The sequence below is a fragment of the Amborella trichopoda genome, chromosome 1 (genome assembly GCF_054954075.1).
Source record: "Amborella trichopoda isolate Santa Cruz 75 chromosome 1, AtrichopodaSantaCruz75HAP2 v2.0, whole genome shotgun sequence".
Lineage (NCBI taxonomy): Eukaryota > Viridiplantae > Streptophyta > Magnoliopsida > Amborellales > Amborellaceae > Amborella > Amborella trichopoda.
The window spans coordinates 37,845,533-37,866,792 of NC_142336.1; the positions used below are offsets into that span (position 1 = coordinate 37,845,533).

The following is a 21,260-nucleotide window of genomic DNA, read 5'->3' on the forward strand; positions in this document are numbered from 1 at the left end:
GAGCTTAAAATTTAACAATCTGATTAGAGCATAACCGTTGAGTTATGACTTTGTCTAAAAGGCTTGTCATGCTGCAATCTACAATAATGGAGCATGTTTTCTCCAATTAAAATACGGTTATGACTTTGTCTAAAAGGCTTGTCATGCTGCAATCTACAATAATGGAGCATGTTTTCTCCAATTAAAATTTTTTCATCAGAGTTAGAAGAATTATCATAATTGTCTCCATTTATTAATAAAATGTCAAATAATTTTTTTTTGATATTTTCATCGATTTCAAGTGCACTGATTTTCTTTTTTAACTCTACATTTATTTTTATAATGACCTACCTTTCCACAGTTATAACAGACAAGTATTTTCTTTTTCCCTTTTGTTTGAAAGAGTAATCTTGCATAAATTTTTTAGGAAATTTTAGTTTTTGTTTTTGTTTTTGTGTTTGTTTATATTTTGAATTTTGTAAATTCTTATATTTTTCTTTGTGAGAGGGTTTAGCTGAGGGTAAAGTATTATACCCAAACTGTTTACAAAAGTCTCCTAATTTTTTTTTCCATGTTATTCTTTTGTTTTACTAATTGCCTCTGGAGTTTTAAGCCTGTGCATAAAACAAGACCTTCAGCACATACCTCTGTTGATAGTTCTCCTAGGGTGTATTGAGAATAGGGGATAATTCTGTCATGCTTATTTTTAAGTCATATTTTAACTTTTTCACCAAAAAGATGAGGAAGGCCGGATATGAATTTTTCATTCCAATGATCCACCATACTATCCTCCCTAGATAATAATCTCGAGTAGAAAACATCTTTATACCACTTAAAGTGGGAAAGTGTAGGGCAACATAAATTTGAATGCAAATCCTCAGATCTAGCGGCTAAAAGAGCCATGCTTCCGACAAAGTGAAGGCTGATGGTGTAAATCAGTGTATTAACTGCATCACCTTCATCGACTATGGTTTATTGAACTTGTCCAGGGCCAACCTCAGTTTTAACAAGCCATTGTTTAGTAGCATTAAGGATTTGGTCCTTAGCAAATTCATCCATATGAAAATCCCACCATCCTCTAAGCCATCTTGTAAAGTCATAGCTTTAGCAATTTCATGATCTTTATTTCCACTGGTCTTACATGAAGTGGCATACATAGTCATACGTTTCATTAGGTCAAATATTTGGTTTTCTGACATACCGTCTATATTCTAATTAATGATATACTTACCGGAGTACGAAACTGAACTGAAAATGAGATCTTCTATTTGGAGGTCAACATGAGTGGATCGAGGATAGTACATTCTAGTTTAGGAGGCTGACCTGATTTTTCTTCTATAATCTATTCTGTTAAGATGTATGTCTTCTATTTTAAAAGCATTTTCTATTTCAGAAATTTCTTGGTTTGTATAATCTTGATCTTTTTGTAGAACTTGTACTTTTCCAATAATAGGAGGTTTTCCCTCATTAATGTGTACTTTTGCAAGCCTTTTGACTAGCTCATCAACTAATTATTTGTTATCTTCCTTTGTCTTTATTCCTTGCAATCCTATACTTGGTGGGGGTTTAAATAATGCCGCTTTCTTTAAGTTTTCTTCTTTCTTTTCTTTCTTTACAGATTTTAAATTATTTGAGCCGTTTTCAATCCTAGTGGTTTGTTTTTCTATAGTTTGTAAGAAAAGATTTGTGTAGTTATTTTGTTCTATGACGTGTGGTATACCCTCTAGTTTGGACATATGATTGTCAGATTCTATAGGCCCTAACTTAAAGGGTGAAGTTTTAGTTTCAAGCTTTTCTCCTTTTCAATGTAAACTCGTTTCAGGATGATGGATCGATTCGACAGTCTCACCTTTAATAGTATGAAATATCTGAAAAGATTTTTCAACCATGTTTATTTTAAACTTTGGGAGCTTAATTCCTTTTATTTTGAGAATATATTTAAGCCATTTAAAGAATTTCACATTCCTTCTATGTTTTATCATTAATTTATTAAATGCATTAAGGCTAATATTGAAGGGCATGAGGTAAACTTCACCTTCATAGATAAACCTAGAGTACATAAAATAAATACTATCAAGAATAAAATATCTACAAAAAAAAAATTCCTTTATTATTTAAAAGAAGTAATTAAGTATAAGACCATTGAGGAGAAATGGATATCTCCATAAATACAACATAAGGTTAGTACTTTCAAAATAGTACTTGAAAAGGACATATGCTCTGATGTCCCTAATGCCTTCTTGAATAGAAAACAGCATACAATTGAACTCCTATATGAACCAGATTTGAATGAGCGTAAGATTCCTACTCAAGCAAGGCCTATTCAAATGAATAGTAGGCTCTTAGAAATTTGTAAAAAAGAAATACAAGAGACTTGATAAAAAGCTTATTAGGAAAAGTTCATTACCTTGGAGTTGCTTAGCTTTTTATGTTGAAAGGCCTCTGAAATTGAATGAGGAGCCCCTTGATTGGTTCTAAATTATAAACCACTAAATAAAGCATTAAGATGGATTCGGTACCCGATTTCAAACAAAAGGGACCTATTGGATAGACTGGTAAATGCCTGTATGTTTTTAAAATTTGATCTCAAATATAGATACTGGCAAATCCAAATAGCAGAAAAAGATAATTATAAAACAACTTTTAATGTCCCCTTTGGGCATTATGAATGGAACGTTATGCCTTTCGATTTTAAAAATGCACCATCTGAATTTCAAAACATTATGAATGACATATTCAATCCTTATACTAAATTCATGATTGTAAATATTGATGATGTACTTGTTTTCTCTAAATCCATATAGGGGCTTAGGATTGGCTCGTCAAAGCTATCCAATAAACAGTGGAACCATTGTCTTAGTATGTTTATTAGAGGTTTCCCTCTTAAGAGCAAGTCACGTGCACATATTACTATACTGCAAGGGGGCTTTCTCTATGTACATGTACATGTGTCACTCTATATAGGATTGTTTCTCAAAATGTTGTTGTCATATGTATAATGGCGTGTGGAGGTTTTGTTGAGGATTTGACCCTTCCCTCACAAGTCTTTATCTGCACATCGGCAAGTACACGGTTCTCATAGCCTTCAAACAATGACCCTGGGCATCTTTCCGACCTCAACAAGGGATGACCCTCTATAGATTATCAACAGTAGTGCGACATGCTTAAGGGTGAGGGTTTTGGACATGACCCTGGCTGTGGTCAGCCTAATTCTAGGTCAGTAAGCCACATTACACTAGTAGTGTTTAATTCACAATGATTTATTATGTTTACATGCTCTCACGGCCTTTAAAGGCCACAAACCCCAATATGTATTGTACCTCTTTTATGAACCTCCTAAACAATAGTGTTGTTCATGATTCATGCCTATTTGACCTACTTGTAATCAACATAATTATTGGTCTTAATCCACTGAATTCTAATTAGATTTCTTTGTTAAGAGTTCACTGATCTTTTCATTTCCAATCTTGGGACGTATTTATATATTTTTGAATAGTAGCTTCATCTAAGGATGGCCAGTGTGATTCATGACCAGGAGAATTGGAAGGGAAACAGTTGTGCAAAAATAGAGACCAAATATTGAACATGGGGAAACAGAAGATTTGGCAAACAAAAGGAAGAGGAAGGCAGGTCTATACTATTAAGTTTAAAATAGCTAATCCTGAGTTTATGTTGTAATCATCATGCTTTCCTTATATGTAGTTGAAGTGCATCATTCAATTAGCAGTTGGAAACTTTGCTGGCTCCTATCATACTATCTTATCTCATGGCTGACAAGTTGACACTGGCCAGCCTTGTTGCCATTTGTCAAGTGTCAAACTCTGATGCTGAGTTCTTGTTGTATTTCTCACTCATCTCTTGACTTATCACTATGTCTTCTGAGTCAAACAGTGGTCTGTGTGCGCATACATTTGTGTATTCTTTTGCTCCTTCATGTTTTATTTGCCTTGCATGGTTTTCGTTTCAATTTAACTACAACAAGTGGTTGGGTTCCACGATACTTTCAAAGAATCTATTTCCTTTCTGCCTAAAGCTACCTCGAGCATAGAGTTTGAAGGCTGCACGCTTTATAAAGTACTATTTACTCTTGATCCTTTGTTTGTAGATTATTTTTATGGGAAAATATTTTATCCTCCCAAAGGCAGACTGCTACTCTAATAAGGCCTTTGCATGTTTGGGCATCTTAGGGGCATTTTTTTTTTTTTTGAAACTGGTTGAATGGTTAAATAGAAAGAAAAATTACAGAACCACATGGAGTTTTAAAATGGCAGCCCACAAATTGGGTGCTCAGAGAGTACAAGGGGGGAGGGTATTATAAAAACACAACAGAAGAAAGAGTTAGAGATAACAATTTTAAGAAAAAGTCCAAAGGGGTCGACAAACGTAATTTTAGCTTTCCCTTTTCTCAACTATTCTTTTTTCCTTTATTTTATTTTTTTTTTCGTTTTTTTATTTCCGTTTTTTCCTATTACATCCTTGGGTAGGGGAGGAGCGGCATGTTTTAGCCCAAATTTGGCATGCACATTCTCTTGGATTCACTGAAGAAACCCATGAAGAAATTTTTCAGAAAAGAAGCACTGAAAAATGGTTTTTTTTAGCTCAGTGAGTGCAGGCTGTCTCTATTTCATGGGCTAATCTTTCCCTTTAAGAACCCAAAACCATTGTTATTTTTTTTTTGTTTTAAATTTTTCATCTTATTGTCATGCAATGTACAAAAGATAGGGCCATACCAATCCCCCTAGGGCTTCAATCTGACGCCATTTTCTTTCCTAAATTGGATGGCCTGCGTTCATTATTTCCTCTCTCCTTAAATAAAATTTTCCTCTTTTTTCAAAATTTTCAATTTTCACTGTCAATTTGTATGGCCATATTGGGGTCGAAACAAATGCCCATAAGGCCTCTCAAAAAGAGGATTTGGGCACTTTAGCAGTTCGCCACAGATTTTTTCCCATTTGTAGTTGATTTATAGCATGGTATGTGAACCTGCAACGTGGGCTGTATGTCTAAAATTCTTTAGTTCTGTGTCATTTCCTATGGTGTCGTCAAATTTTTTATGTTGCAATTGTTTCCATTTTTTTTTCATTTCCAATATGAAATAGTATAATAGAAGTGCTACTCTTGCGTGTGTGGACATAATTATCATAATCAAGTTTAGATTATGATTTTTGCAGAAGAGAAGGAACCATTGGTTGAACAGATTCAGTACCCAATTGATGATCTCTTGGTGAAGCCAGGTGACGATGATCCTGTATTTACCCAGCGTCCTGTACCAGTTATGAATTTCCTTGTGCCAATGGATTGTGTTGGGGATCTTTTAATGGCTTGGGATTTCTTCTCTTCATTTAGCCATGTTCTACGCTTGTTCCAATTCTCTCTTGATGACTTCGAAAATGCGGCAGTGTACAAAGAGAGTGATTCAGACCTCATTGTAGAGGCTCATTCTGCCATTTTACACTTGCTCATTAAAGATGAAAGTGAGTACCATACTTCTATACAGGAAAAGAAGAGGGACTTAAAGGTAACCATTTTTACCTTCCTATTTACACTTGAATACAGAGGCCCTACAAGGTTGTAAGATTTGTGAATCATTCAAACCGATAATTTGGTGCCTTGCTGTTCGCTTGCAGATCATGTCTAAGAATTGGACTGGTTATTTATGTGAATTCTAACAAATGGAAACTGTTTCTGCCTTTTCGGGTCAATTGACAAAAATTAGGGATGGTTATCACTTTATGCTTGATGTCATGGTCAAATTAAACATCCTTTCTGAATTGGTTTATTGGGCTCTTATGACGGAGGCAATCAGAGGGCAATTGGATGAGTATATTGAGCAATGTCAGGCTATTATGTTGACTAAACGGGAGGAAGAACTGGAGGACTTAACGAAGAGAAAAGAAGGGCAACAGCAGCAGAAAGTAGCAAGCTTGACCAAGGGCAGTGATGCCGCCGTGCGTGTAAGACGCCATTTGTGCAAGTGATACCGTCGTGTGTGCAAGGGATGCTGCCGTGCGTACAAGTGATACCGCCTTGTGTGCAAGGGATGCCGCCGTGCGTGCAAGTGATACTGCCGTGTGTGCAAGGGATGCCTCCGTGCGTGCAAGTGATACCGCCGTGTACGGCAAGGGGACAAGAGGCGGGGCTGTGACAGACACTAATTCCAGGAAAAATGGGGATATCAAAGAGGTTCTGCAACCTGGGAAATACTCATTGCAGGAAGTAATGCCTCTTGAAAATGGGTGAGTACTCTTTGTTGGGTTGAAAATGGTCATGCCTTCTTTTTAAACATGGGATTGGGTATATCATTGTATTCATATAAGCATTGAATGCATTGAAGATGCTTGTAACATGGCATCTAATGGTTGAGATGTGGAACCCTATAGTTATGAGCTACAGTGCTTGGACCCACATGTACTCTTACACGGTTACAGCCAGACATATACATCTGTACTGTCAGGATGATACTGCACTTGATGTGCATACGACTCTCTTCTTCTGGGCTGTCCATCTGAATCTGGGAGCCCATCAGTGACATTCTACTATTTGCCTTTCTGTGAATGCCTTGAAGTAATTTCTGATTGAACTTGAAACTTGAGAGAGTATAATGGTGTCAGTGAGAAGAAATGATGATCGGAGTGCTACATGAACTAGTTTTGATATCAAGATGGGGCAATTAGCAAACCTTTGATGAGAGCAATACAACATGAGAAGTAAGCTATTACTAATTAATGTTGACTATCTACCTAAAAAGATTAGAAAATAACACAATATAGACTCCATAAATGCACGTTGTGGCTTGAAAATGCAACTCATAAAGGTGAACACTTCATGCTTATTGCTTTATCTGATTGGTTGTGGAACTCTTCGATTTTTGTAAAGTTCATGAAGTGATTACAGCTCCCTCTCACTCTCTCTCTTTCTTTCTCTCAGACACACACACACTATACTATGTATTATGAGAAAAGGTTCGGCACATTAATTTGCAAATGATCACACTTTCTTATCTTGCCCAGTTGCTTGCTTGAAATTGATCCAGAGTTTTCAGATAATTATGAACCGTTGGAACTCAATAACATTTTATGTGTTCCTTTATGCTTTTTCACGGAGGGAACAAACAGGCCACTTTGTTGTCAAGAAGGACAATAATGAAACAGAAATTAGATGCACAAATGCATGAAGCAAGACAAAAAAAAAGGATACAGATGGAGGAGCGTAAGAGGCTGTGTGACAAAGGAAAGCAGGCAAGAGAAAAGAAACTGAAGGAGCAGAGGGTAGGTTGAAGAAATAAAACCCATTTGTTGGTTCATGATGAAGCCTGTGGCATTTGAGATGTTTCTGATGAAAATTAGCATGCACATAAAGGCACTTAACCCTGAATTATTTTGTATATTACATGACATCTCAATCATATTTCATATATTACAGCAAGAGCACTTTAATCGAGAAATAGAGAAACAAATCATAAGAACCAGTGTGTTAGGCAAGGACAGAGATGGGAGGCTGTTCGTTGAGAGTGCGGATCACAACCATTGGGTTTTTATTCTTCCAAGGACGAGGTACACTTGGTTACTAAATTCAGCTTTGGGGCTCTGTGTATGTTTGTACATGTGCGGCATCTAGTGTTATAATGATGTGGAATGCTCTCTCTCTCATACACACAGAGAAACACATGTATTCTACTGCCTTTCTCTATAAATGTAAGCTATATTTCTCTTTCTTTTTTTCCTTTTGCAGTTAGATGGATTATTGCTATCCTTGAATCCAAAGGGTGAGAAGGAAAGGGCTCTAAAAGGACAGGTTGAGAAACATTATAACAGGCTATGGTGGGTGACTTGTTCTGCATAAACTTTCCTTACTTAGCATGCATTTTGCATCTCATTTCACATTTATGCCGTTTGTATCTCCATGTGCAAGCTACTTGGTGTGGATCCCTGGTTGTGTGGAACTCCAAATTATCTTTCCAAAACACATTTTTATTGCACAGCCAACTGATAGTTTTTGAAAATGTTAACTGTATTAAGTAAGAGTAAAAGTGTTACAAGAGAAGGAGCATCTCCTAACAGGGGTGCTCCGTAACAGTGACCCCTTGTGGGGCCCAAAAAATGCTATACGTATATATACAATAAAAAAATAAGCAGGTAGAGGTGGGGCTCGATTGCTGTCAAAGGTGCTCAAAAGACCTGTAAGAATTCTGGTGAGTAGCACCTTTGTTAGGACATCTGCGACGGAATTGGCTTTCCTCCATATGTATCTCCATACAACATGTGTATTAGTGCGAAGGTGGAAAATCTCATCGAATGTATGCACCAGTCTCCAGGGACAGGGGGAGGAATGTGAAGCCCAGACAACTGTTAATTTACCGAGATGTCATGTATTTCCCTTTCTTCTGACCAGCATACCGTTCTTTTCAGCAATAAATGCTTTTAAAAGTGATAAGCTACAAAATTTATGCCACTGTAGGTGTTACCTGAGGTTGTTTTTCACCTTTTATCTTCTTTTTTCTTTTCTGAATGCGAATTTTCTTCTGGCCAAGGCCACACAATTTGAAATATCTATCAGTAACTGAACAGTTGAACTATGATGAAAAGGTGATTCTCTTTTGCATTAAAATATTACCTTGAGGGAGAAACCTAGAGGAAGAAACTGAAGTTGTTTCACATGATGGCAATTGTAGGGACCATTTTAAGGTTATCAGCTGTATTAGACTGGGAAGATGCAAATTGACGAGCTCAAGGAGGAGGATGATGTTATCATTGTCTTCTTAAAATGCTATAATCTACTAAGGGACTGTCTAAAGTCTAACTATAGAGTTCATAGACTTTGCTCACTTCCAATTTTAATGGTTTGTTGCTCCATAGATCAATTGGGGATCACAAGGTGTAGAATGTAATATTCGTTTTTGGTAGATCAGGATCCATTATAGGATGGTTTTTTGGATCTTTGGTAGGTGGCAAATGTGGGAATAACAGAGGTGATAATAGAGTTTTATCAAGGGGTTTGGATCCATAGGGTGGTTTCTTCTTAATTTTTCTCATGTGACGTTGATGCAGCCTATCCTTTTGCTATGTTTCAGTGCTGGAATCCAGAAGAGATCCAAGGAGATTGCTCAGCGCAATATCATGGACACTGCTGTTTTACGTCGCTCAATTCGTGTTCACGGGCCTCGAAAATGTGGTGCAACACTGCCCTTTCTTAACTATGTCAACAAGCTCAGAACTGACCGCTGATGAGGAACATCTCAGATATAAGAAGTGAGGTCTCCACAATGATTATCCCATGACTTAAGAACTAAAGCTTCTCTTTTGTGCATACATCATCCATCAATGGTATTTCATCCATATTTACCCAAACAAAAAAAAAGGATGTTTCATCCAAACCTGAATTCATTTTCTTTTTTGTTTTCTTTTGCGGAAGTTTCTTTTAAAGTGGACAGGTACACATTTGCCATGTCTGCTAACATGTCGTCCTTGATCTCCACAATGTTCCCATGTAGTCATTCTATCTCATTCTGCCACATCAAACCTTGATTTGGTGCATTTGTTCCACATTCTCATGGCTAAAGTACAGTTACAAACTCATATCTGAAGTCTTCTTATCTTTGTTGACAAAAGTTTTGTTCTGAGTTGGGCTTTGGCTAAGCATCTCAGCCTATAAACCTTGTCAAGTCAAAACATTGTAATTTTGTTTGGCTCAAGTTAAGTAGAGCCCAGATATATTGAAGCTTGTCAGAATCTTTGGAAGAGCTGGTATTTCGAAAATCAATTTTTTTTAGGGAAAATATCTTCTTATTCCCTATTTTTAATTTTCATATCACATAAGATCCAAAAATTGAAAATATTACTTGCAAACAAAAAGTCTCCATCTTTTCTATCTTACAACCCCTTGAATCCCTTTGACCATAAAATTTTAGCCGAAACAAACACTAAAATGACACCCTATTCAAACTCCATCTCTCTCTCTCTCTCTCTCTAAAGCTTGATCTCTTTTTTTTCACTTCTCGGTGAGTTTACCATTCAAGACGTTTAGCTTGAGCTCGAACACGAGAACACCTTCTTATGTAAGAGAGAGAGATGGAGTTTGGGTTTTAGAGAGAGTTGGAGTTTGAGTTTTAGAGAGAGATAGAGTTTGAGTTTTAAAGAGAGAGATGGAGTTTTGAGAGAAAGAGAGAGAGAGTTTTGAAAGAGAGAAAGACGATAATGTGAGAGAGAGATATAGTTTAAAGAGAGAAAGAGATGAAATCATTTCATAAGTTGTTGAAGTCAATAATACATAATCAAAAGAGTTTAGAGGGTTGAAAGATAGAAAAGATGAGTCATTTTACTTACAAGTAATATTTTCAATTCTTAGATCTGATGAGATATAGAAGTTAAAAAAGGGATAATAGGATGTTTTCCCTTTTTTTTTAATGTCTTAGATGACATTGCTGCCCTCTTTGAATTTTGTTACAGTTAAACCCTTCGGTTTTTGTTCTTATTTTTTCTGAATTTATCAATGGCTATCCTAAAGTAGTAATCTCATGCAACGGTTGTATCTTAATATAATACAACACACTTTTAGAAAACTAAGGGTGCGTACTCCATTCGGCAATTCCATTTTCAACCCCCAATGGAATATAGCTTGTGCCACAAAAATAGATGCACATTGGAAAAGTGTTCCTAATTTCTAACCCACGATTGAGTAATTTGAGGATTTTAACAATTTCATGAAAATTGCATTCTTGAAATGAAAGTAAGCCCTACATGGCTAGATGGGATCTTTTTAATCTTTTAATCATTTTTGTAAGATGCGATGAAACAAAACTCCTAGCTTTCGATTTGCAATAGCGAAGTGTTTGATGGTCAGAGATTACGCCAGCCACCAATATATAAACCGGCATAAGCATAACGACAACTGCCCATAAATAAGGGAATGTATACTGCAAGACCATTTATTTTTGACATAAGAAAGTCACATCACTTATTTTTGGCATAAAAAAATCACACTACTAGATTTAAAATTTAGACACTAAGAACAATGCGCAGAGTTCAAAAACAATGTTATTGATTTGTTTATAATCAATAGAGCACCCTTAGTCATTTGATTTCAAAATCAAATTTAAAGATTTAGATTTCATGTTTGATGGCTAAAAATAAGTGTGACGTCCTTGGGTCAAAAACAAATAATCTCATCTTATACTTCCTCCCGAAATAAATGGTACAATTTCTCTCTTAAACTAACAGAACTAACATCAAACTAGAAAAACCATACAAAGAATCTGATTGTCCATTTCTAAAAGTTAAATACACTTCCAACTTCCTGGGAGAGAAATAAGTTAACCCACATCGGCAGTTAAATGCGCTAAAACTCGGTCATCACACTATGCATGGCGTTTGAAAGACCTTCCATGGGCGGTCTTCTTTGACTTCTCGACTTCTGGTTTAGCTCTGTCCAAAGCCTGTATCATTTAAAAGCTAACATTAGATCTGCCAAGATTAAAATCAAATCTGCCACTTATACTTCTAATGCCAGTCAGGATGGTTAAGCCTACTACTGCTTCATACACTGCTGTCACAAACACTGCTACTCTCTCTCTCTCACAGCACACATACGCAAAACTCATAGAGAGAGAGAGAGAGAGAGGGGGGGAGGATTCCACTAAGACAGTGAGATAATATGAAACTCATACCTCAATCAGTGATTCTACTCGCCGCCTCATTCTGGTATGCATGAAACCCTCTGAGCACTGCAGGCAAGCGTTAGCAATTGTACCACTTTCAATTTGATGTAACAATAATAAAACTTTGCTTCTGCTATTTTAGTGCTTCCTCACTTTCATGAATGCCATTTCATAAAAGGCATAACCATAATCCATTGCATATGTCAGATTGACAATGTATTATCAGTTAATGACACTTTGCAATTATTTATCACAAATGTGATCTCAAAACTTTAAAGCCAAAAGCATTATTGAAGTCCTGGGCATCAAGAAAGTCCATTTGAAAAATGGAGTAACTTACCTTTACGTGGTAACTGACATACGCATGAAATGAGGACAAACTCCAAACTGTTCTGTCAAGTTTTCGGCCTTCCACATGGCGTGGAAAAATGACTACACATGTGAACAACACCAAGAATCAGAGGCAGAGTAAACCTAGAAATAACAGCTTTCTTTTCTCTAATATTTCTAAGGGAAAGGAGATCTCTGAGATCCAACATACGCCAAAAGGAAGAAAAGGAAAAACAAGTCTGAAAAGAAAAAAATGGAAAAAACAAAAGAAAAACCCTAAAAAGATGAGCATCAACGCTCTGGTTCAAATATTACCAAAAGTAACAAATCCAGCATTTGCAGTTAACGCTTGATTGGGAGCACCTCTCAACTCTAGTGGAGGAGATGGGGACCAGAGACATGGAGGTGCATTATTTAGGCCAGCAGTGCGTCTTGCCTCCACAAATTCCTGTACAAGTATTCAATTAAGTTCTCAACATTTGTTCCATAATTAGAGTTTCAAAATTTCTACCGTACAATTTGAAGGTTGGAAAAAGACCATTTCGCAGTTACGCCATTTTTCTTCTTCAAACATAGGAGAGAACAGCTTTATGGACATCACCTATTTTCTTAGAAAATTGTATATATGGAAATGTTTCTGAAGCAAAAATTGTGTATGGTGTTTGTATGGAAAGAATCCACAACCGTCAGATCATTATCTAACCTTGAGACGTGAATAAGTATCCAATTTGAAATTAGCAAAGTATCCTCACATCTCAAAGTTGAAATAGGATCCAAGCGTCATGGATGGACTCTTTGGAGTATGGAAACCATTGGGAATATATCTACAGGACCATGGACCTTGTATGAAAAGAAACTTCTATCATTTTAAGCCATAGAAGTACATCTTGAGTCAACAATAACCTGCAAGAAGGAGGTGGCCAGAACAGTATCAATATTGTCCTTAAATCTCATGGGAAACACCACTGTCACCTTTTCTGCCTGAAACACGGTATAGGAAGTGGTCAATACTAGAACTTTTCAATAATAGCTTACAAATCATAGAACAACAATACAGTTTTTTTGTCAATATGGTAAAAGCCTATAAAGCAAAAGTAACAGAAAATGGTTACTCTCAAAGCAAAATGGGTCTGTTACATGAAGTTCAAATGTTAGGGCCTCAAGTAGGTATCTGTAAATATTTCATGAATGTTACTCATGGTGTATGTATGCTAGAAGATAGAAACAAGCCCAACTGTCTAAATATAACTGCTATAGGCACGATAAATAGATATACAACTCGAATATATATAGTCTGTAATTCTCCCTATGTGCCCTCGACCTCCTGGTGGTTCAAAAATTGTTGCACACCAACTACAATTTTAAGGATAAATGGCAAACATACAAGTATTCAATCACTGAAAAACGATAGCACAAGACGAGAATTTAGACAAGCTCACCTGAGGAAGAAGAAAAAAGGACTCCTTAGGCCTGTGTACAAGTGCAACCAATCGATCTATATCAGGAGCAACAGTCCTTGATTGGAGATGCTTAAGAACCACTCTCAAAGGAGCACCTAATACCACTTCTCTCACTGATGCGATCTTTACCAATAGAGCATGGCGCTTCTCTGTAACAATGAGATGAAAAGAAAAGCTTATAACAATCATGGCAAAACAAAACATGAAAGCCAGGATTAAAGGTAGCCAGAGTCAGAAGTAGGTGCACTTCCCACAAGAATGTATGAAGAGCAACAAATGCTAATTAGGTTACAGGTCGAGAAACTTTTTTTATGTTGCAACTCTCTGGCTCATATAACGCACACAGTAGTACAATTTCTTGTACCAAATCCAAACAACCCCAAGATTCACTTATATGGCATTTTGAGACAGCATCAACTAGAAAATTAATTGCTCCAACTGGTCTGAAATTGGTGTGCATCACCAGAAAGGAACACCAATATGAAAAGTCAGTCAATTTATAACAGTAAATATCAAAAGCTTCAAGAGTCCAAGAATCCAAGAAAAGTCATCCTGGTGTCGCCCCCTACCTAGGTTACAGACCAAATAGTTCACCCATAAGGATTTACATGATTCAAATTTATCTGGAAAACAATACATCAATAAGGATCCCAGTCCCATTCAAACATATAAAATTACAACTAAATTACATGTCATCAACTATTATGCAGAAAATGCCAAGTGTAAGCTGAAAGGAAATAAAATACAACCAATGAAAACTCACAAATCATTGTAAAAAAAATCCAACTTGCATAAATAATCTCTATGCACTGATTCCATATTTTTCACAATTTCTTTTTTAAATTTTTAAAGTGATCCGCATTGGACCTAGGTACCCGGCTCAACAAGGAGCCGAGTCTGAGTTTTAAATCCTTGAACGCAATAAGCATTCAAACAATGATCCACTAAATAATCAAGACAAAAAAAAAACACCCTCCCTCACTCCCTCCTAATAATCAAGACAAAGAAAAAACCAACCCCTTAATTTGTTTGGATAACCAAGACAGAGAAAACGTTATATCATATATTTACATTTTTTTACATGCAAAAAGAATGATTCCTGCCCTCATAATTTGTTTGGACAACCAATATTCATTAAACTTTGTAGATGCAGCTTTGAGGCATAAAGAAATCAAAGAGTGTTTATCATCAGAGAGAAGAAGACCATAATGATCATGGAATGGTCCTATATTCTTCAATTCAACCACGGCATTTTCATTATGACCTTGGGTAAGAAACTCGTTGAACCTTCATCTGTTGGAAGTTTTGACAAATTGAGTTTCATTGTAACATTATATCCATCTTTTGGAGGATCGAGAATTTGTACAAGACCACCATACGCCAACTTTATAGCTTCTATTGCTCCTAAAGGAAGCCCGCCAATAAAAACAGTTTCTGGGGGAGGAGCAGGAATTGCCATTGATAACACCATGATTTGGGGTTCCTTCGTAGAGAACTGCAAATAAGAGTTCCACATCAAATAAAACTAGTGTCTTCCACTATTTAATCAACATTGCAGTAGAGGTCTGAACAATCGATATATTCTTTTCTTTTCTTTTTTTTATGGTTAGTAACCACAAAATTAAACAATTGCAGTCCTTTAATAGGATGGGACCAATGGAATCAAAGTGAGCAGACATAATATAGTGTTACTATGAATATGGCCTACACAATACCTGAATTCGGTAACGAACATCATCGAACTCAACCGAATGGCAGTCCATTTCAACCCCTTTCTCTAAACTGCCAGATTCAACATCCAGAAACGCCATGAGCATGAATACAAGCTCGAATAAGAATATTTGTTCAATTGATTCTGAAACCCTTCCCCCCTGAATAATCCAGGATTTTTTATTTTATTTTATTTTTTTGAATTTGTTAACTGTTCTATTTATAATCCAGGCAATTTTAAACCCAGCCCTTTAAAATTTATATTTCTCGAGCTCAGCCTTTATTCTATAAAACTTGAAACTAAAGTATCCAATCTATTTAAAAAATGGCTTTTGTAGACCATTTCACTTCAAAAAACCCAAGAATCATATCACAATTAGTCAAGACTTCAACCCATAAATACGTAATATGAAAGACTAAGAATTTCGCCCCAAAAAATGAAGTAATCGTGAGTATGCATTCCTTTTATCAAGGAAGTAGTACGCAGAGTTATGTGAGACCAGAAGGTAGAGTGCCAAGGCATGGAGATGAAAGCAAGAAATTAAGGCATAGAATTCTCTTCCATTAATATAATTAAGTAAAATTATTCTGTAGTAAAAAGCAAAAAAATGGATGCAATTGCATGGAAGCTAAGACCAATTAATGGCTTCAAAGTTCTTCACCATAGTCCAGAACAGAAAAGTGAGTCGCTGTGTTCAACAAGCAACACAGTCTAAGGCCTCAAAGTGATAGATGGAATCAAGATGTCCATGAATAGTATCATAAGTTCTTCACCATGAGTCATGGAAGTAGATTTCAGTTCCTACAACAAGAGATCTGAATGTTTCCCTAGTTCCCATGATTCACACGAAACGCAGAATAGAATCTGAACATATTACAATCTTAACTGATTCATAACAATTTTTTTTTTTTTGGAATTGTTTGACTTTGATCAATATAAATAATAGTTACAGATGATTCAATACAAAATTGCAATGGCGAAACTGAAAATTAAACCATTCATATCTTCCCAAACTGAGAATTCAACCATTCATATCTTCCCAATCTATGATTATCTACTGAATAAGTCAATAACGCGTTCAAAAAGAAAACAAGACAATGCGAAAAGGATACACTTACTTTTGTAAGCGATTCATTAGAATCTGGATGAGAAACCTCGACGGTGACTGTAAAAGAATCATTTGGAGAAAGAAGAAGCTACTGTCTCCCTCTCAAGCAAAGATTTATTCGGTTTCGTTGCTGACCTCTCTGCAAATGGAATCTAGGGTTTCGTAGCTCCCTCCGTGCAACTAAATTCTACGGTTCGGCGATTTCTAGGGTTTCACCACTTCCACTTTTTTGCGCAATAAAATGAGAAACGGGGGTAACAAAAATTACAGGGTATTGCCTCGAGAGAGACAAAAGTAAATTACAGAGAGTAAATGGCTCTACGGTTTACAGGGAAGTTACTCGGAAAGACCCTGGTCTTCTGACTATATTACTGAGTACCCCTCATACTCCAAAATGACTGGACCGCCTTTGATTTATTTATTTTATTGAAAATTTCTCAAAATTATGAAAAATGAACTATTTAATAGTTTGAAAATTTCTCAAAATTATGAGAAATGAACTATTTAATAGTTTACTAATGTTATTTGATTTAATTTCAAGATACCTATCAAAAGAGACATGAGAATGAGTTGGAATAATTGCATAAAAATGTTGAACAACTATCATGTGTATTTTCTATAAATTTTCTCTTTTCTTTTGTAAGCGTTAACTTGTATTGGGAGTGGATGCTTTTTTCTCGACAATTTAATACTTTACCCCTGATCAAGATGGGTATTTTGAAATTAAGTTAAACAATATGAGTAAAATGTTATATAGCTGATCGCTTATATGTATTTTGATCAATTTCTCTTCTCGTATTCCATCCATCTATGTTCTCTACTGTTTCACTTTTGAAAGAAAACAAAAACCACAAACTTAAGGGCTCGTTTCGATGCATCCAGAAAAATAAAGTGACAAGAATACACAAATATATTGGTTTATATTGGGGTGGCAATTGACCTTATTAGACCTGAGACCCGACAAGTATACCCAACTTTAGGTCGGGGTATGGGTCTAAAATTTGGACTCATACTCGGGTTTGGGTCCAGGTTCAGCTGGATCCAACCAGTACCCAACTCGTACCCCGTAGTTATAGGATATATGATGGGAATCATGTATCTTTAGGTGCACACTAAGTATTCATATTGTCACAATATTGGTAAAAAAAAGAAGAAGAAGAAGCTCATAGTCATAGGATGGCAATGGATCTAACCAGACCTGGGACCCGACGGGTCTGGATATGCGTCCAGCTGGACCTGACATGTACCCGACCCATTGCCACCCCTAGGTTTATATGGATACCTGTAATTTTATTTGGAGTATACTATCTTTTCTAAAATTAATGTACTCTCCATAGTTTTATTTTCTTAGTCGTTTTGCGTATACCTTTTAGTATGTATAAGATCATATGTACTTTACATTATGTAACCAGTAAACAACACATAAACTATTATCATGATTAATTTTATTGAAACAGTGAATTATTATTGATAATGAGTACATTCAAGTAGGCATTAAATAGTTTTCTCATTCAATCCGGGTTCTGACCCGTTTATTTTCTTTCTTTGAGAGGGGGAGTCTCTCTTATAGTCTTATATTAAAAATAAAATAAAAATAAAAATAAAAAAAGAAAAAGAAAGAGGGGGAGTCTCTCTTCCTCTTCAAGAAAATAAAATCAATACATAGCAATAAAGCATCATAAATTGTTTACTCAAGACGAGTCTCTCTTCCTTCTCAAGAAAATAAAATCAATAGATAGCAATAAAGCATCATAAATTGTTTACTCAAGACTGTTCTCTGTCTCCTAAATTTTAGAAATGTAGAGGCCTAAACTGAGATTTCCCCAACAATTTCATGCACCTAGGAACATCGATACAAGCTTTGGAAAGCGTAATTCAAAATCGAAAGAGAATATAAAAGCGACTTTATTCTTTAATTCTACTTTATTTGAATTTAAATTTGAATGGAAGACTCTACTCTTTCTTTTCCCTTTATTTGGATATAAAATTTGAATAGCATGTATTATTTTTTTTTTTCATTGCCCTTTATGCGACTGTATAATTCGAATATCTTGAAGGCAAGACCTTGAAGCTCGTGGAACGTGCTCAAGAGCATAAACTTATCGGTAATTTATTACCCAATTATAAACATGGAGCCAATTTGAGGTTTCATATTGGGAATGGAAGCGGACTCAATTTTGTGTAATCGACCTCAAATAATTAAAAAAAACTATCATGATGATGACGATGATAATAATGTTAATGTTCGCCGTTAGAATATATACTAGAAGAGTGCCTGACCATGGAAAGTGACGGCTTTAAAAGATACATGATTAAAGTTACCTAGAAACAAGTTTTCTATCTAGAGAGAAGTAGACTGGGAAGCCTGATTGGAGGTGGTAATAATTTATGGGCAGGCATACATAACATGAGAGAACACATTTTATGATGCATTAGTGCTAGAGAAAAGGAATATTTTTGTACAAGACAAAGAAATTATAGATAGAATTATAATTGCAAGAGTATATGTACTCACGGATTGCATAACGTATGGGAATAGGGTTGGTGGTTAAAGAGGGGCTGATGCCTCAACATAACATCCCACCCTCCATTCTCGCAGTTAACATATTTTAAAAGAAGAGAGGATTGCATAGATCCTATAGAAGGTCAACTTTGATAGTTGTAGAATTTGGATCCCTGTCAAACTATGTGGAACCGAAGTCCCTCGGAATGACCACCATAAGACCCTTGAAACCATCAAGAGTCTCAAAACCAACATTGTAACACCCAGACCGACCTAGTTGGTCCACTACAAAAAGATTTGGCCCAAAACCAATATCGTAACACCCAGACCGACCTAGTTGGTCCACTACAAAAAGACTTGACCCAAAACGAATATCGTAACACCCAGACCGACCTAGTTGGTCCACTACAAAGACTTGGGCCTGAACTCAGAACTCTGGAAGACCCCTCATAGGCCAGGAACGGCTTCGAGATAAGAGGAGATCTGGAACCAGACCACTTGAAATTGAAGGAAAACCAATATGTGATCAACAACATTTCCAGCAGCACCAATAGCATTGAAAGGCAGTGAGCATGTCGGGATACCAACCTCAACAAGAGGGCCAATAGTGCATTGAAAGGGCGGTGAGCCAAATCACCAAAACTGACATCCGATGTAATCAACAACACTACTAGCAACGCCAACTCTAGTGGTAGCCTTGTCATAACTCTGGGGACACCAACACTAGCAGCAACACCAACTCTAGTGGTAACCTTGCCACGACTCTAGGGACACCAGGTTCAATAACATGGCTTGGACGAGGCAGTAACACGCTCCCTGATTGGCTCAAATTGTTGCCAATCGCCAAACATTGAAATGCACGAACTGAATCGAAAAGTAACCATCATTTCATTAATGCCAGTGTCACCATCGACGGGGTGTGAGTAACGTTTGCCCCTAATTGGTCGGAATCACCGCCCACTGTCAGACTTCGGTATGGCCTTAATTGCTTCAATGATGGTGTAAGTATCATCAACTACAAGGAACACGGCCAGTTTTGAACCAACAAATGCCCGTAGTGGTGCCAACACTATCAGTAGTAAAAGAATCGAGGTGTCCAGACCCAGTAGAGAATCGGCGTGTCCAGACCCAATTGGAAGGGATACCAATAGCAAAAGCATACCCTGAGGTGCTCCCAGAGAAATTGTCATCCCTACCCCTAGAAAGAGAAATCAAATTTGAGATAGAAGTAGTACCTGACACTACTCCCATCTCTAAAGCCTTGTATAGAATGGCTCCAGCGGAATTGAAAGAGCTAAAAAAGTAGTTGCAGGAATTATTGGATAAGGGATTCATTCGACCTAGCGTCGTACACCAGTTTTGTTTGTGAAGAAGAAGGATGGGTCCTTGAGGCTATAAGAAGTTGAACCAAGTAAAGTTAAAAAATAAGTATCCTCTACTTAGAATTGATGACCTATTTGATCAACTCCAAAGGGCCCAAGTATTTTCAAAGATTGACCTCCGATTGGGGTATCAGCAACTACAAGTCCATGAGGGAGACAACCCAAATACTGCTTTCAGGACTCGATACAGTCATTATGAGTTCCTTGTGATGTCGTTCGGGTTAACTAATGCCCCCACTATGTTTATGGATTTGATAAATAGGGTGTTCAGACCTTTCCTAGACGATTTTGTAGTGGTATTTATTGATGAAAATTTGATATATGCGAAAAACCAGGAACTACATGAGCAGCATCTGAGAACTGTCTTGCAAACTTTGAAGTCAGAAAGATTGTATGCTAAATTAAGCAAGAGTGAGTTATGGCTCCCTAATGTATCTTTCCTTAGGCGCATCATTTCTAAGATGGGATCACGGTCGACCCCTCTAAGATTGAAGTCATACTTAAGTGGGAGAGACCGACAAATGTGATCGAAATTCGTAGCTTTCTGGGGTTAGCGGGGTACTACAGGCGCTTTGTGGAGGGATTCTAAAATATAGCGCTTCCCCTCACTCGGTTGACTCAGAAGAATGTGAGATTTATGTGGTCAAAGAATTGTAAAGAGAGTTTCCAGGAACTCAAGAGAAGATTACCCACAACCCCAATATTGACCATACTCAACAGAAATGAAGATTTTGTGGTTTATACCGATGCATCCCATAAAAGGCTCTGGGTGTGTACTAATGCAAAGAGGTAAGGTTATTGCGTTAAAGTCATACAAGCAAAACTATCCGACTCATGACTTGGAGCTCGCAACCTTAGTGCTCACGTTGAAAATCTGGAGGCACGACCTTTATAGAACCCAGTTTAGAGTGTCCACAGACCACAAGAGCCTCAAGTACTTATTTTCCCAGAAGGAGTTGAATATGAGGCAAAGAAGATAGATGGACTTATTGAATGATTACGACTGTACAATTAAATACCACCCAGGCAAAACTAATGTAGTAGCCGATGCCTTGAGTCATAAAGCCGTGGTCTCAGTGGCACACTTGATGGTCGGGGAGATGAGATTACTAGAAGATGCAGGGGAATGGCACC

General features: G+C 36.8%; 2 protein-coding genes and 1 long non-coding RNA gene across 4 annotated transcripts; 2 read left to right on the top strand and 1 right to left on the bottom strand.

Annotated features, from left to right (window-relative positions):
* The first annotated feature begins 4,250 nt into the window (after positions 1–4,250).
* Positions 4,251–6,763, top strand: LOC148783816 (homeobox-DDT domain protein RLT1-like). Its single transcript, XM_088864204.1, has 3 exons — positions 4,251–4,362; positions 5,151–5,497; positions 5,607–6,763. The coding sequence occupies exons 2-3, from the start codon at positions 5,255–5,257 to the stop codon at positions 5,646–5,648; spliced, it is 285 nt and encodes a 94-aa protein (XP_088720330.1). The 5' UTR covers positions 4,251–4,362; positions 5,151–5,254; the 3' UTR covers positions 5,649–6,763.
* Positions 6,764–6,922: 159 nt separating this feature from the next.
* On the top strand, positions 6,923–9,716 carry LOC18433188 (uncharacterized). The gene is made up of 4 exons (XR_016053710.1): positions 6,923–7,247; positions 7,402–7,532; positions 7,711–7,799; positions 9,050–9,716. It is a non-coding gene; the product is annotated as an uncharacterized LOC18433188 (long non-coding RNA).
* Positions 9,717–11,119: 1,403 nt separating this feature from the next.
* Positions 11,120–16,747, bottom strand: LOC18433187 (actin-related protein 2/3 complex subunit 2A). 2 transcript variants are annotated; one of them, XR_016053707.1, is made up of 9 exons: positions 16,252–16,747; positions 15,138–15,204; positions 14,710–14,917; positions 13,402–13,571; positions 12,666–12,943; positions 12,278–12,410; positions 11,973–12,064; positions 11,642–11,698; positions 11,120–11,410 (listed from the first exon to the last, which is right to left on the bottom strand). XR_016053707.1 is itself a non-coding variant. In XM_006843282.4 (9 exons), the coding sequence occupies exons 1-9, from the start codon at positions 16,311–16,313 to the stop codon at positions 11,333–11,335; spliced, it is 945 nt and encodes a 314-aa protein (XP_006843345.1). In that variant the 5' UTR covers positions 16,314–16,747; the 3' UTR covers positions 11,120–11,332. The 2 variants fall into 2 exon arrangements, 1 of the variants encoding a protein (XP_006843345.1); XM_006843282.4 differs by having other exon boundaries at positions 12,866–12,943.
* Positions 16,748–21,260: the final 4,513 nt, after the last annotated feature.

Coding starts and splice junctions, on each gene's coding strand:
- LOC18433187 (XM_006843282.4), bottom strand. CDS start 16,313: ATGATTCTTTTACAGTCACCGTCGAGGTTTCTCATCCAGATTCTAATG. Junction 13,572..14,709: donor AAAACTTCCAACAGATGAAG/GTTCAACGAGTT, acceptor TCATTGTTACAG/AGAAGCGCCATGCTCTATTG. Junction 11,699..11,972: donor ATGTCAGTTACCACGTAAAG/GTAAGTTACTCC, acceptor GCTTGCCTGCAG/TGCTCAGAGGGTTTCATGCA.
- LOC148783816 (XM_088864204.1), top strand. CDS start 5,255: ATGAATTTCCTTGTGCCAATGGATTGTGTTGGGGATCTTTTAATGGCT. Junction 5,498..5,606: donor AAAAGAAGAGGGACTTAAAG/GTAACCATTTTT, acceptor GTTCGCTTGCAG/ATCATGTCTAAGAATTGGAC.